We start from the raw sequence: 17,527 nt of genomic DNA on the forward strand, positions 1-17,527 counted from the left end.
GTATTCAATATTTAGTAGACAGGAAAAACAGGGTAAGGGCCCAGCAAAGGATCTTGCATTTTCATTTTGCAGAGGTGAACTGTTGTAGTGAGTCATTTAAACATATTAGCACTTTTGGTGTAGCTGGGGCCTGGAACACAGGAGACAAATCTTTTCTTCTTCAGGATTGCTCACACAAGCGTATACATCGGACGAGTGCTGGTCAATGTTTAATCAGAAAGCACTTGGACTAATGTTATTCTTCGGGGCAGTGCCGATCAGTGTTTTTTGTCTCATGTTGATTCGGCATCAGAACAGAATTGAAGCATGCTGTAATTTGAAGCACAAATCGGATTGCACTCATCCTTTCAAGTCTATTCATGCTTAGAAAATATCGGACTGCACTGATTTCAGTCCGATTTCCGTGGACTCACAGAATGGAGAAATCTTGTTCTCCATCATCTTCTCACCTGTGCTATCATTCTCTCATCTGAGAGAATAGGATCAAACTAAGCAGGCACTTGGCTCAAATTCTGATCAGAGTTTGATCCAACTGTCATTTACATAATCGATCCAATTCTTTCACATGAAAGAATGTATGCCCGTGTGACCCTGGCCTTATTGTGAGAATAGTAGAGTCAATGAAAAAATTGAGACTTTAGAACTTACAACATACAATGCCTAGACAGCCTGACCTCCTGCATTATATTCAATAACATATGTGACCCACCTCCTTCATGTTACATGAAAGCCTGGTGGACCTGTGCTCAACCTATGCAGAAATTTCTTTCATCCTATATATGTTGTTAGTATGTCATAGTGATACTAAATGTTGGTGAGATGTTCCTTAAACATAATAAGGGTATTAGCTTGTTATACTGTAGGTTGATGTGTTGTTGGGCAATGTCTTGAGGAACTACAGTATATGTGCTTGGGACCAAAAGTCTAAGCAAACCATTTCAGGAATCATGAGTATCTTGTTTTTACATATTTGGCATATTTTCCTGTTCCATTTCCTTTTGGATGTGATGAATAAGAGCACACCATTATAAGATATGGGATGAATGTACTTGATGCTCATAAGGGCAGTGTGCACCGTTTATTTCTAGAGAACCTCTTGGCTTCACTTGGGAACGTCATTGTCAGGACACACCACTACATTTTCTTGAGTAAAACTATCAAAGGTAGAAACCATAGGGGTGGAGTGCAATGAAGAGTGCCTGAAAGTCTTTTTGTTTTGGCAATAAGCATAGAGTTTCCATACTTGTACCTCAACGTTCAGAAATCATACAAAAATGGACAGGTGTTATAATATACACTTAAATTATGCATTTTCTGAGTTATATTCTTGGATATAGCGTGGTTTTCAACCTTTACCAGATGTAATCCATTGTTTCCCTGTCTATCTTTCTATCCTTATACAATAAGCTCTTAGCGGAAAATAAGATTGTCAATAAGTTGTGTTCACAATACAACTCTGGTTAATGACTTTACTCATAGCCAGAGGTGCAAGTATAATTACAATATCGATGTTTTCTCATGAGGCAGATTGTTTTTCGGGCCCCTGTAGGCACCGGTATCTATGCATGACTGCCAGCTCTGTATCCCCTTCAGCCATATACGTGCTCAAGGCTTTCAGTCAATTCTGTACAAGGGACTGTGAAATGGATTCCCCCCTGTTTTAGATCACAGTCAATCAGAATGATTGGTACTTTAGTAAATCAGTGGAAGATAATAATTTAAAGGATTAATTCTCAGTTCTGTGCATTACAAAAGGCACAGGTTCCCTCCAAGGATTTCTTCTATTTCCATCTCAATTACAAACGTAGTTGCCAACTCGACTTTTTATTTTTTCAGAACAAAAAATCAGACAGATAATATTTTTTACAGACTCATTGGAAAACCACAATAAATCATTCTGATTATAAGTGATACGTGTCTACAGCCCAGAATTCCGATAAGACATCAGCTGCATTTACTGTAACTTGTAAAAATGATGATAATTACAGCCAAAATATCTATAAGTCTCTTAAACCTCAAATAAATCACAAACACCTTCAATTTTTTTTCCGGACAGGGCAAAAAAGTGCCTTATTTTTAACCCCTTTCCAACATTGGGTGTATATTTACACCAATGTTGTACTCCCTCCCTTTGATGTGGGCTCTGGTGGTGAGCCCACATCTTTCCCGGGACATGTCAGCTGTTTTGAACAGCTGATATGTGCCCGCAATAGCCGTGGGTGGAATCGCGATTCACCCGTGGCTATTAACCTGTTAAATGCCGCTGTCCATCTCTGACAGCGGCATTTCACAAGTGTTTCCGACAACCGCACCAGAAATCCGCCCACCGGTGACTCATATCATGTGATCGCGGGTCACCGGTGTTTTGGCATGACAACTGGAGGTCTCCTGGAGTCCTCTATGGTTGTCACTAACAGCTTGCTGTGAGCGTCACCCAGTGGTCGGCGCTCATAGCAAGTGAGTAATTCTTCTACATAGAGGCGAACTGATCATCACCTGTATGTAGCAGAGACGATTGGGTTATGGCAGCTTCAATCTCCCATGGAGACTATGGAAGCATGCCAAAAGTAAAAAAAAGTTTTTAAAAATATAAAAAAAATATAAAAGTTCAAATAACCCCCCTTTTGCCCCATTCCAAATAGAGCAATAAAGAAAATCAAACATGCACATATTTGGTATCGCCGCATTCAGAATTGCCTGATCTATCAATAAAAAAAGGATTAACCCGATCGCTATGGTATAGCGAGAAAAAAAGTCAAAACACAAGAATTATGTTTTTTGGTTGCCGCGAAATTGCATTAAAATGCAATACCGAGCGATCAAAAGATCATATTTGCACCAAAATGATGATTATAAACATCAGCCTGGCACACAAAAAATAAACCTTCACCCAACGCGAGGTCATGAAAAATTGAGACACTACGGGTATCGGAAAATGGCGCAGTTTTTTTTTTTTAATAAAGTTTGGAAATTTTTTTCACCACTTAGATAAAAAAGAACCTAGTCATGTTTGGTGTCTATGAACTCGTAATGACCAGGAGAATCATAATGGCAGGTCAGTTTTAGCATTGAGTGAACCTAGTAAAAAAGCCAAACAAAAAACAAGTGTGGGATTGCACTTTTCTTTGCAATTTCACCGCCTTGGAATTTTTTTCCCATTTTCTAGTATACAACATGGTAAAATCAATGGTGTTGTTCAAAATTCCAATGTGTCCCGCAAAAAATAAGCCCTCACACAGGCATATTGATGGAAAAATAAAAAGTTATGGCTCTGGGAAAAACGAAAATGCAAAAACAAAAATACCTCATGGTGTTAAGGGGTTAAAGACTTTACTGGAATTTCTGGATGGTTTGTAAATCCTGTTGACAAACAGCTCAGACATCAAATAACATTACGGAAATTAGAAACCTTGTACACCACAATGAAAACAAGAGAGAATAAAACCTCTCCTGCATAGCAACCTCAATCCATGAAAATCAATTATTAATCCATCTCAAATGTGATTTTTCTGCTTCTAATGTGTTTTATCCAAGGTGACATATTGTTTGTACTTGACCTTGTTTTTTTAATAGTGTATTTCAATTTCTTTGTGAACGCAATCTAAATCCAATCGGCATTTTGTATTTACATTAGGTATCTAACAGATGGTGGACTGAATTTATACACCAGGAGTCTTAATAGGATACCTGACCTTACAACATCCCGTGATGTCATTCATAGAGGGGTGCATGATATTGCTGTTGACGCGGACAGGTAAGATCTGGCAGTTTGTATGTTGATTTTTATATCTCCAAATACAGAAAAAGGTGAGCAATATATTTGTCAAGATATGAAAGCTTAGATTATTGATAAAACTATATTTTACCCGAGAGCGGACAAGCGTAGAATTCATATTTTTAATAGGTTCCCTGTTTGCATGAGAGAAACCACATCACATTTTCAGACCACTCCACTTTCTGCATACCACTCCCAGTAATATGTCCCTCCCTGACTCATAAAATAAAAATGATAACCAAAATTAAAGCCATATTTTCCTGCAGATTATTTAGAGCAGGGTTCCCCAACTCCAGTCCTCAAGGCCCACCAACAGATCATGTTTTCAGGATTTCCTTAGTATTGCTCAGGTGATAATTGCTTCACCGGTACAATACAAAGGAAATCCTGAAAACATGATGTGTTGGTGGGCCTTGAGGACTGGAGTTGGGGAACCCTGATGTAGAGGATGTTCTGTAATTGAGAGTAGCAATGTTCTGCATTACTACTCTCAATTACTCTATGCATAGCCCCATCCTGAAATATGACACTAATCTCAGCCCTCTCTATATAAAACCCCCAGCTGCAGTGCATCACTCCTCTCAGTCCTCTATATACAGCCACATTCTGCAATACATTGCTTCTCTCAGCCCCTCTATACACTGGCATTTCCTGCAGTACATCACTCCTCTCAGCTCGTTTTATATACAGCCCCTTCGTGAAGTAGTTTCTTCTCTCTATATACATCACCTTCCTGCACTACATCACTCTTCTCAGCCCTCCTATATACTGTCCATCATTCTGTATATTGCTTAATTTCAGCACCTCTATATGCAGCCATATCCTGCAGTATATCACTCTTCTCAATCCCCTCTGTTTACAGCCCCTTCCTCAAGCATATTAGTCCTCTTTATATACAGTGCCTTCTTGCAGTACATCTCTCTTTTCAGTCCCTCTATATACAGCCTCTCATGCAGTATATTGCTTCCTTCAGGCCCTCTATATACAGCCAAAATGCTGCATTATTTCACTCCTTTCAGCCCCCTCTATACATAAGCATCTCTATATACAGTAACCTTCTTCATTAAATTGTTTCTCTTAGCCCCTTTATACACAGCCACATCTTGCAGTTTATTACTTTTCTAAGTCCCCTTAATAAACAGCTATCTCATGCAGCATATTGCTACTTTCAGCCCCTCTATACACATCCCCATTCTGCAGTATGTCATTCCTCTCAGTCATCTATATACAGCCACATCCTGCAGAATAACACACCTCTCAGTCTCTCTATATAAAGCCTTATCCTGCAGTGGATCACTCTTCTCAGTCCTCTCTATATACAGACCCTTTCTGCAGTGCATCACACTTCTTCACCTCTCTGTATGCAGCCCCTCAAGCAGTACATTGCTCCTCTCAGCCCCTCTATACACAGCCCTATCATGCAGTATAACACTGTTCGCAGCCGTCTTTTATACAGCCCCTTTCTGCAGTACATCGCTTTTCTCAGGCTCTCTACATTCAAGCAAAATAACTCCTCAACCCCCTCCTGCAGTACCTCACGTTTCAGAAACTCTATATACAACCCCCCATAGTAGCTAAATCCTCAGTCCCCTTTATACAGCTTCATCCTGTGATATATCACTCCTCAGCGCCTCTACATAAGTCCTTTTCCTGTAGAACATCACTCCTGTTAGCGTACTAAACACAGCTTCATCTTGCCAAACATCTTCCCTCTTGACTGACAAACATTGCTCCTCTAACCTGTATACACACTCACTGCTGCTGCTTCCAGGTAAGAGCACCACCCAGCAATGTTAGATGGTCCACACTTTCCTGTAACATCATACCTCACAGCAGCAGCTTCATTGTAGACCAGCATAGTACAGAAGAGGAGAGTACAGAATTCTCAGAACAAGGTTGTAGTCATGTGATTGTAGTCATTGCACAGGAGGAAATACTGTATCCTCACATGGCTGCATTGTATCTCTGCACTTAGCTTCTTTTCTCTGTTCAAATGATGTCATTTCATCTATTCAGTGAGGAAACAGAGTGCATATTGCTAAGCTGTCTCCTCACTGAATATTAAACCGAATTGCAACAAGTCAAGTTTTCTCCGATTCAATTAAATGGTTGTGATTTGAACAACTGTTTCATTTGAATTAGTAAGAAGAGGCTGAACTCCACCTCTGTTGTCTATGTACATCTCACAGACAACTCCTATTCAATGCACATTTATAAGACATTTGATAAGTTCCAGAAGGTCAGAGGATCCTATCACTTATGTAATTAAGTGTCATGCTGTTATGATCTTAGTAGTAAAGAAGAGGGGCCTCAAACTGTCCCAGGAACTGGGAACCTAACTATCCCTGTCCTGTGGGTACTCTTAAAGGTAGAGAGGCTCGGGTCTCCAACCTTACTATGCTGCTGGTAAATCCTGATATGTCCCCTCCCCCAGCAACCTGAGGCATGGGACAGAAATGTAAGATAAACAAGACACACAGATAAAACCGGAATATCAGGAAGCCACTATCATACAAAAGCACTAACAAATAATAGGGAGGATGATAGAGACAGAGAGGAATAAACTAAATGGGAACAGAGACGAGGAGATAAACTCTCATGTACAACGACAACAACAGATCACTACTACTACAACTCCACTCCAACTTTTCAGCTTTAGCACTTAGCACAGGAGGACAAATCTTTCACCTGCAAGGATTAAATGCCCAGAGCCAGCAAATATAGAGGAAGTAAATGATAAGCAATTGCAGCTATGAACAACCAGGCTGTATGGACTCAGCCAACAAGGAAAGAGTCTTTAACTCTCTCAGCACTGACGGAAAGGAAATCCATGTAAAATAGGACATGAATCACAACTTCTCTAAGGGTATGTGCACACATTGCGGATTGGCTTGCGGAATTTTCTGCACAGAAACTGCATCTCTTGGCTGAAAATGCACGCCAAAATGCTGCGGATTTCATGTGGAATTGATGCTGATTTCTTGCGGATTTGTTGTGGATTGTCATGCGTTTTTTGATGTGCGGATTTGCCTTACTCAATGTATCGTCAATGGGTGCAGAAACGCTGCGTTTCCGCAGAAAGAATTGACATGCTGCACAGCAATTCTCAAATTCCCATTGACTATCATTGTTACTGTACTACACTGCGGAAACGCATCAAAATACGCAATGTGGACACACAGCCTATAGTGGACTGCTATTCATTACCCGACATAACCTTCTAAACTCCAGGTCTTCCAGGGTGATGTGACACCCTCGTGACATTAAGCTGAAAATTTGTAAATCAAGGAACAGCTTTCTGTTACATGATCTGATTATATGTAAACATTCAAAATCGCTACTGACAGTTATACGATCATGAAGACAAAATTTTGATGCATCTTATAAAGCAGAACCAAACAGTTTTTTTTTATATGAAGTGTCTTTGGGGAGCAAATTTAGAAAATGCTTGCTGATTTGAATTTTGTCAGTTTTTCTATATTGTACATGCATGTACAGCATGACCATTCTTATGATATGAAGAATGTTATATTCTTTTTTATATATAGATATCTAGTGTAATTTTTCTATTTGATATATATTGTTTAAACACTTCAGAGGGTAATGATTACATGTTCCTTAAGGGGTTTGTGTCATGACTATAACCCCTTTGTAAATAAAATTTTGCTTCTGAATATTTGATAGGTGTTGGTTAAACTTTAGTAACCTATACTGAAATGAAATTCAGCTTCCAGCCCCATAGTAGCTGAAACAGGGCTAATGTATTACTTCCAAGCCATTCAAATGAATGGCTGACAATATGGTACTTTACATGTGCTTGTAAAGTACACCAGAGCAAGAAGTGTGTCACGGGGCAGTAATGGGAAAACAGGGGACAAGGAACCTGGGCCCCTGAACTGCCCCTCTCGCTAAGGGGGTGCCCTAACTTTCCTTAACGTGGGGGTACACTTGATGGTAGTGAGGCCCAAGTCACCGACCTGTCCCTATCTCCTATTTAGCCCTGAGCTAAACCCCCAACCCCCTCCCCAGGTGGTGAGACAGGGAAGAAAGTGAACTGCACCAATAAAGCAAAAGGAAAGATAAGACAGACACCTCGGGGTTAAATCAACTAAAAAACAACACTTAGCTTTCTCTGCTGCTAATGCTCAGAGCAGCAAAGTACAGCTCCTGAACTCAGCTTTCAGCAGAACCACCACTGCTCCAGATAAGCTGAACCACCACTGCACCAGGTAGCTCCTCTCTTGACCAAGGTTGGTATACAAAAGGAAGTGTATCACCAACACCAGCTGATGCCTCAGGTGACCTTTTATAGGAAGGAGGGAGTGGTCACCACCTGCTGACTAACTAAACATGTAGTAACACCAGCGGCCACCGGGGGGGGAAAAGCCCACCAGTAGACTAACTAAACTTGTAGTAACACCAGTGGCCACTGGGGGAAAAAACTAATACTAACCCCCGATGGCCTGAAAGGAAAAAAGTTTATATAAGAGAATCCAGAATCCAACACAAATCCAAAAATGGATTGTGACAGTACCCCTCCTTCAATGAGGGGCCTCTTGACCCTTAACACTGCACCTCACCAGAAAACCACCTATGGTGAGGATGCCTAGATCCACCAGAGTTCACCTTGGCAATCACCTGACTCTCAGATTTATGGCAAACGTGGACTGATGGAGGTGGCAACGTATGATCCAGAGGCACAACAAATCTCGAGTGCCGACCTGGGGAATGAGTTAAGTATGGGCATTACTGGGGGTAACTCCAGCTGGTATGTCCCCGGGCCGAGGATGGCCGACACCCGATATGGCCCAATCACCCGAGAACTCCAGACCCAAGCAGCATACTTCCACTGGATATTTTTGGTGGACACACGTACATACTCGTTCACACACCATTCCGAACCTGAACATTTATTGCCATGCACACGTTTTCCACAAGATGGTGAACTCTTTAAGGAACTGACAAAAGAGACATCCCCCTGTGTCACCACACTCACACCCCCACAAATCAGAGAGGGAACCACCACCCTCCTCTGACCCTTCCTACGAGGACTCCGCCTCTCAGAGTTGGATAATGGTGAGGGTTGAGACTTGCCACTACTCCCTGGCAGAACCTCTGCTGCCCCCACTGGAGAAGAAGGCGATGGTTGTAGAAAGGCGGCAGAGACAGTAGCCCCCAGGCAACAGCCCTCACACGACTGATCCCAGTTGACTACTTCCCTAGACCGCCAATCTGTTACCAGGTTGTATCTTTCCAACCAAGGGAGGTCTAAAATGATACGTTATGGTATACCCCCCAAGATGTAGCATGACAGGGACTCTTCATGATGAGTACCTATACGCAGATGTATATTTTCTACGTCTTGGGTCAACCTCCCCTGGCTTAGTGGGATAGTCAATGGCCTGGAAGCTTAGGGGTTTGGCCAGCGTCCTACACTTCAGGCCATGAGTCTGGACAATGTGAGCTTCCACCAAATTGACTCCCACTCCACTGTCCACAAACACCGGTATGCCCTCAGGTACCCCGCCAACAACCACTTCCGCTGATACAGTACACTGAGAGGGCAAAATGGAGGAAATATACACTTCCTCGTCGCCTCCATCCACACGACCAGGGGGACGCAGCTTCTTAGGTGGTACAGAGGTTTTCGCGCGAGCCGGGCAGACCCTAAAAAATTGGCCAGTCTGCCCACAGCAAAATCATGCCCCCAAACCATGACGAACTGCAGGCAACACCGCTGGGGAACCAACTCCTCCCACCTGCCTGGGCTCGTCCACTTGCACCAGTGAGTCCTCTTCCCTAGCGAGGACTACAGGGGGCATATATTATTCGCCAAAGCCACAAAAAACTCGTCCATCGACCGTAGAGATGGTGAATTGGCCGGCAGGGAGAAGGCCCAGGATTGGGGAACACCTTTAAGGAGAGATATGATGAATCCCTCTCTCTGTTCCACACTCCCTAGTGAACGAAAGAGGAGCCTGAAGTATAGCTTGCAGGCCTCCTGAAAAACCAAAAAAATTATCTCTCCCTCCAGAAAACCTGTCTGGGAGAGATAACTTGGGTTCTGGTTGAGCCTGAAACTGAGCTGAGGCCCCGAACTCCACCAACTGCTGCAGCTGCTGCTCCACCACACCATACAGCACCCCACACTCCTCAGTGAGGGTCTGAAGCAATTGGACACAGGTCAGCATTAGGGCCATGCCTCACCAAAAAAAATGGACGGTTAGTGATAATGTCATGGGGCAGTAATGGGAAAACAGCGGACCAGGAACCTGGGCCCCTGAATTGCCCCTCAGGCTAATGGGGTGCCCTGACTTTCCTTAACTTGGGGGTACACTTGATGGTAGTAAGGCTTAAGTCACCGACCTGTCCCTACCTCCTATTTAGCCCTGAGCTAAACCCCCAACCCCCTCCCCAGGAGGAGAGAAAGGGAAAAAAGTGAACTGCATCAATAAAACAAAAGGAAAGATAAGACAGACACCTCGGGGTTAAATCAACTAAAAAACATCACTTAGCTTTCTCTGCTGCTAATGCTCTGAGCAGCAGAGTAAGGCTCCTGAACTCAGCTTTCAGCAGAACCACCACTGCTCCAGATACAGATAAGCTGAACTACCACTGCACCAGGTAACTCCTCTCTTGACCACGGTTGGTATACAAAAGGAAGTGTATCACCAACACCAGCTGATGCCTCAGGCAACCTTTTATAAGAATGAGGGAGTGGTCACCACCTGCTGACTAACTAAACATGTAGTAACACCAGCGGCCATCAGAGGGGAAAAACCCACCAGTAGACTTACTAAACTTGCAGTAACACCATCAGCCACCGGGGGCAAAAACTAATATTAACCCCCAATGACCTGAAAGGAAAAAAGTTTATATAAGAGAATCCAGAATCTGACACAGATCCAAAAATGGATAGTGACAAAGTGCTCTTTGTAAACAGCACTCCATTATGAGTTTTACATGGCAGTCCCAAGTTGGAAACCTCCTCTGTGGTGTCCAAATGCCTTAACCCCATTTCCCCCAAGGGTGGTGTGCCCCTTAGTGACCGAACCAATTTTTGTAATTCTGACTACTGTCATTTTATGAGGTTATAATTCTGGAATGCTTCAACGGATCCTGGTGATTCTGAGGTTGTGTTTTCTTGACATATTGTACTTCATGATAGTGGTGAAATTTCTTCAGTATGACTTGCGTTTATTTGTGGAAAAAAAGGAAATTTGGCGAAAATTTTGAATTTTTATGCCCTTAAATCACAGAGATGTCACACAAAATAATTAATAAATAACAGTTTGCACGTGTTTACTTTACAGCAGCACAATTTTGAAACCCCAATCTTTTTTTTGGCTGCAAAGTTATAAGGGTTAAAAGTTTACCAGTGATTTTTCATTTTTCCAACAAAATTTACAAAACCATTTTTTTAGGGACCACATCACATTTGAAGTCCCTCTGAGGGGTCTATATGAGAGAAGATACCAAAATTGACACCATTCCTGCATCCCTCAAGGTTCTCAAAACCATATTCAAGAAGTTTACTGACCCTTCAGGTGCTTCACAGAAATTTAAAATAAAATGAACTTTTAACTTTCTTTAACAAAAAATTTACTTCAGATCCAATTTTTTTTATTTTTACAAGGGTAACTGGAAAAATGGACCCCAAAATTTGTTGTGTAGTTTCTCCTGAGCATGCCAATACCCCATTATGAGGGAGAAAACCACTGTTTGGGTGCACGGCAGAGCTTGGAAGGGAAGGAGCGCTATTTGACTTTTTGAATGCAAAATTTGCTGGAACAATTGGAGAAGGCCATGTCGCATTTGGAGAGCCTTTGTTTTGCCTAAACAGTAAAAATCCCCCACAGGTGACACCATTTTGGAAACTAGACCCCTCAAGGAACTGATCTAGATGTGTGGTGAGCATATTGAACCCTCAGGAGCTTCACAGAAGCTGTAAAAATAAAAAAAAATCTACTTTTCCCCACAAATATGTTTTTAGCACAAAATTTTCATAAGGGTAACAGGAAAAACTGCACCATAAAATTTGTTATGCAATTTCTCCTGATTATGCCGATACCCCATTTGTGTGGGGAATGCTACTTTTGAGGCACAGTGCAAAGTTCAGAAGGGAAGAGGTGCCATATGAGAGTTCAGATTTTACTGAAATGGTTTGAGGGTGCCATGTCACATTGGCATTCTTCTAGGGGTGCAGTGATCTTATTGACACCACATGTGCCTCACAGAGTTTTATACCATTGAGCGGTGAAGAAAGGACAAATTACATTTTTACAACTGAAATGTTGTTTTAGCCCCAAGTTTTTAATTTTTCTAATGGCTAATAGGAAATCTTTTACAACAATCTAAGGTCCATTTTTTCCTGTCATTTACACATTTTTATATTTTCACACAAGAAGTGGGTTAAAGTGACATCAAAATTTGTTCCTCAATATTTGTTCCTCAATTTCTACCGTATGTGGCAATACTCCATATGTGGTTGTACAGTACTACTTAGCCATACGGGAGTAATGGATCGCTATTTGTCTCCTGGAGCACAGATTTTCCTAGAACAGTTTGCAGACTCCATATACAGAGCCCCTAATTGCTTGAAGAGCAGAATACCCCCTCAAATGACCCCATTTAGGAAACTATCCCCACTGGGGAATTTATCTGCAGGTGTGACGATTGTGGCACCATGAGTATTTTCCAGAAACAAGTAGCAATGAATGTTGCCGAGTGAAACTTGCAAACTGTCTTTGTAGTGACCAGTATGTTGTAGTAACCAGTATGTTGTAGTCACCAGTACGTTATATCCAACCCATACTTCTGGAGGCATGCACCCATAAGTTAGGTGGGCTTTCATTGCTTCATAAATGCCAAACCTCAACATATTATATGGTTTAGGTACACTATGGGGCTCAGAAGGGAGGGGGTATTTGGATTTGGGAGCGGAGAATATGCTGAATTTCTTTTGGCGGGTGAGGGGCCATTTCGCTTTTCCAGAGCATTTTTGCTACCAGTAAAGGGAAAGCCCCCTATTTTTCCATTAACAGGTGACGGACCTGAGCAAGGGCTTGCTTTTTTTGTGGATTGAGTTGAAGTTGAGTATTTTCTTGTGGATTGAGTATTTTACATAACGTTTGGGATCACATTTATCCGGCACTCTACGCTGACCACTTACTTTGGGGTTTCCATCTAAATCTCCAAGTCACGTGATCCAGACTAAATTTCTGAGGGATCCATTCACTATAATGAGGCAGCAGAGTTACCCTGGACTACATCTGGCCTCTGTTCAGTGGTGTCCTTCTTTTCTGAAGTGCACAAAACTGTGTCCAACTGCACTTTTATGCAATCCTAAAAAGACAGACATTGCAGTATCACAGGTCAGATGGCATCCACAGTGCTTCTGATGCACCAACCAGGGGTGTGGGGTACCCAGAATCCGACCAGTAAGTTCTATGGGGGAGGTCACGAGGCCGTGATCCGTATCTGTGGCCCTGGCCGTGTCATAAAATAGAGGATAGTTATGTGGTGTTTAATCATGACGCAACCCATAGTGTTTGGGAATGGGTGGCCGACGCTGCGGTTTTGGTCCACTGAGGCTGATGGTGACGCAGCAAAAATGGTTTAGCTCCCCATGGGTAGAGCGGGACCCCAGGGCAAATATATTATTTGATTGTTCAGATGGTGGTGAACATTGGGGTGCAGAGAATAAGTGAAGGACACAGAGAGGTGCAATTTTGTTTTCCTTTTACTTGAAAGTACAGTGGGGAAAAAAAGTATTTAGTCAGTCAGCAATAGTGCAAGTTCCACCACTTAAAAAGATGAGAGGCGTCTGTAATTTACATCATAGGTAGACCTCAACTATGGGAGACAAACTGAGAAAAAAAAATCGAGAAAATCACATTGTCTGTTTTTTTTTCATTTTATTTGCATATTATGGTGGAAAATAAGTATTTGGTCAGAAACAAGCAATCAAGATTTCTGGCTCTCACAGACCTGTAACTTCTTCTTTAAGAGTCTCCTCTTTCCTCCACTCATTACCTGTAGTAATGGCACCTGTTTAAACTTGTTATCAGTATAAAAAGACACCTGTGCACACCCTCAAACAGTCTGACTGCAAACTCCACTATGGTGAAGACCAAAGAGCTGTCAAAGGACACCAGAAACAAAATTGTAGCCCTGCACCAGGCTGGGAAGACTGAATCTGCAATAGCCAACCAGCTTGGAGTGAAGAAATCAACTGTGGGAGCAATAATTAGAAAATGGAAGACATACAAGACCACTGATAATCTCCCTCGATCTGGTGCTCCACGCAAAATCCCACCCCGTGGGGTCAGAATGATCACAAGAACGGTGAACAAAAATCCCAGAACCACGCGGGGGGACCTAGTGAATGAACTGCAGAGAGCTGGGACCAATGTAACAAGGCCTACCATAAGTAACACACTACGCCACCATGGACTCAGATCCTGCAGTGCCAGACGTGTCCCACTGCTTAAGCCTGTACATGTCCGGGCCCGTCTGAAGTTTGCTATAGAGCATTTGGATGATCCAGAGGAGTTTTGGGAGAATGTCCTATGGTCTGATGAAACCAAACTGGAACTGTTTGGTAGAAACACAACTTGTCGTGTTTGGAGGAAAAAGAATACTGAGTTGCATCCATCAAACACCATACCTACTGTAAAGCATGGTGATGGAAACATCATGCTTTGGGGCTGTTTCACTGCAAAGGGGCCAGGACGACTGATCCGGGTACATGAAAGAATGAATGGGGCCATGTATCGTGAGATTTTGAGTGCAAACCTCCTTCCATCAGCAAGGGCATTGAAGATGAAACGTGGCTGGGTCTTTCAACATGACAATGATCCAAAGCACACCGCCAGGGCAACGAAGGAGTGGCTTCGTAAGAAGCATTTCAAGGTCCTGGAGTGGCCTAGCCAGTCTCCAGATCTCAACCCTATAGAAAACCTTTGGAGGGAGTTGAAAGTCCGTGTTGCCAAGCGAAAAGCCAAAAACATCACTGCTCTAGAGGAGATCTGCATGGAGGAATGGGCCAACATACCAACAACAGTGTGTGGCAACCTTGTGAAGACTTACAGAAAACGTTTGACCTCTGTCATTGCCAACAAAGGATATATCACAAAGTATTGAGATGAAATTTTGTTTCTGACCAAATACTTATTTTCCACCATAATATGCAAATAAAATGAAAAAAAAAACAGACAATGTGATTTTCTGGATTTTTTTTTCTCAGTTTGTCTCCCATAGTTGAGGTCTACCTATGATGTAAATTACAGACACCTCTCATCTTTTTAAGTGGTGGAACTTGCACTATTGCTGACTGACTAAATACTTTTTTTCCCCACTGTATATGCAATTTGGGGTACTAATTACAGATGACAGAATGAGTCTGACTTGCCTGGAGGGGTTGGGGAACTTCCTTCTGCACTCTCTTTTCGGGTCCCTGCTGCTTGTAGCTAAGCTGCGGCCCTCTCCTGCATGATGGTTTCTAACAGCAGTAGCCTATATCACAGGCACTGTCCTTTTCACTGTCAGCCCCGGGCTCTTGGTCTGCTGCCGTGCCTTCAGGTGTTCAGTGTGGCCAAGGAGCTTGCAGTCTCCTGCCCTCCAGATTCGGCTGTCAGGGCATACAGCACCCACCCAGCCAAGGACTCTGGCATCCCTTTTCATCAGCGCTCCACTCTGGGGTCAGCTATACGCGATTTTATTTCCCCAGAGCACTTGTCTCTGCTCCTGTCCCTTCCCTCTCCACAGACCAACTGCCAACTCTCCCCTCTCACTGTCCTGTCATGAGCTCCAACTGGCTCCTGTTTCCATGACAACTCTCCTGTTTAATCTCTCATCTGACTTCTTTCTGACTCACTAACCCCACCTGCTGGCCAGAATTTATAAGGAAGCCTGGAGCAGGAATTGACATGTACACTGTGTTACCTGGCATGGAGACCCCCCTGCCTCCAGGCATGACATCATCCCTTAGAGAGAGGCAATGTGACCATGGCAACTGGGCTCTGGGGTGCCACACTTCCATCTTTCTCATTATAGGGAATCTTCTACCAGAGGTTCCTTCTGATTCACGCATTTCAGAGATTTACATGGAAACCCCGGTGTGTTATGATTGAGTCACCGAGGAGGAAAAACAAAAACAAGCTAAACCACAGAAAAACCAGAGAGTTTGGTGACTAAGTGGATTGCAGACCCCTGATCCTATCCACACAACTAGCAGTAGCCGTGGAGCGTACCTACGATGATCCTAGATGCCTCGTCACAGCCGGAGAACTAAATAAGCCTAAAGCAAGAAAAGGGGAAATCTAAACTGCCCCAGAGCAGACCCCAAAGCAATAGACAGCCCACAAACATGTATTGTCAGTGAGACAAGATGAAAACACAAACACAGATAGAAAAATAGGCTGAGCAAACAATGGGGCCCACACTAACTAGAAAGGACAGGAAAGGAAAGATGCTGTCTGCAATCACGCACAAAACTGTTATGAATGAGTCACCATAGGAGGCAAAAACAGAAATACTAGCTAAGTCCAGAAAACCAGAGAAGTTGGCAGCTATCCGATTGCAGACCCCTGAACCTATCAACAGCTAGCAGTAGCCGTGGGGGGTTCCTACGGTGCCCTAGACCCCTCAATCACAGCTGGAGAACTAAATAGCCTAAAGACAGAAAGGGAAATCTAAACTTCCCCAGAGCAGACCCCAAAGCAATAGGCAGCCCCCAACATATAATGACAGTGGAGCAAGATGAAAAAACACTAACACAGATAGAAAGATAGGCTGAGCAAATGATGGGGCCCAAGCTAACTAAATAGGACAGGATAGAAAAGCTGCTGTCTGCAATCTGCCAAAACCCTATCAAAACAAGAGCCAACAGACTGATAGGGAAAAAAGCCCTGAAGACGCTAGGCTTCAAAAAGACTATATCAGTACTCAGGTATTTTCTGAAGACAGAGCAAAAAGGAATTCAGCTCACCCCGGCAGGGAATGGCAGAAATCCAGAAAAACAAGGCAAAACAAAACCAAAACACAAATGCAAAAAGCAGAGCAGAAAACTTAGCTTTTGAGGAGCAGGAATCAGACTGGTCTCCTAGAATCCCTCAGAGAAGTCACCAGCAAGGCAGAAGGGAGTTGGCTGCCTTATATCCAGTTAGCAATTCCCGTCACCCAGTCATCATCATCCTGCTCAGGTGCTTGGTAATCAGCCTCACTACCTTCCTTCACCAGAAGAGGGAGTTCATCAGACCTCAATGGTGAAGGGGAAAATGAACTCACAACATAAAACCCTGCCAAAAAATGTCCAACACTTTCTGATAACAAAAACCCTGAAGTCGCTAGACTTCAATTCCCTATATCAGCACTCTGGTATATTCTGAAGACAGAGCAAAAAAGAGAGGAATCTGATCAGGGACAAAAAGCAAGCTGGCATAAACAGAGACATAAGAATGGAAATTCAGCACAGCCCCAACAGGGGCTGGCTGACCACAAAAACTGAGTAAACCAGACCAAATCTCATGTGAAAAAAATAGCAGAGCACACTTAGCTTGAGAAGGCAGGAACAGAACTGGAAACCAGAACCTCAGGGCAAGAAAAATCACCAGCACAAAATTAGGGAGTCGGCTGTCTTAAATCCAGTCAGAGACTCCTGATGTCCACTCACAGTCCTCCTCCTCAGGTGGCAGGTCTCTGCCATTTAGATCAGCTTCATTACCTACTGTCACCACTAGAGGGAGCCCG

At 43.1% G+C, this 17,527-nt stretch overlaps 1 protein-coding gene across 13 annotated transcripts in view; it reads left to right on the forward strand.

The window, feature by feature from the left end:
* The window catches only part of NAV3 (neuron navigator 3), a 1,131,823-nt gene that overhangs the window by 957,402 nt on the left and 156,894 nt on the right, over positions 1-17,527 (forward strand). For all 13 annotated transcript variants that reach the window (XM_073541506.1, XM_073541497.1, XM_073541495.1 and 10 more), the window contains one exon: positions 3,635-3,754. In XM_073541506.1, coding sequence (XP_073397607.1) covers positions 3,635-3,754 — 120 coding nt within the window. The remainder of the gene's footprint in view (positions 1-3,634; positions 3,755-17,527) is intronic.

The sequence above is a fragment of the Dendrobates tinctorius genome, unplaced genomic scaffold, assembly GCF_039654945.1.
Source record: "Dendrobates tinctorius isolate UK_male_01 unplaced genomic scaffold, ASM3965494v1 ptg000122l, whole genome shotgun sequence".
Taxonomy (NCBI): Eukaryota; Metazoa; Chordata; class Amphibia; order Anura; family Dendrobatidae; genus Dendrobates; species Dendrobates tinctorius.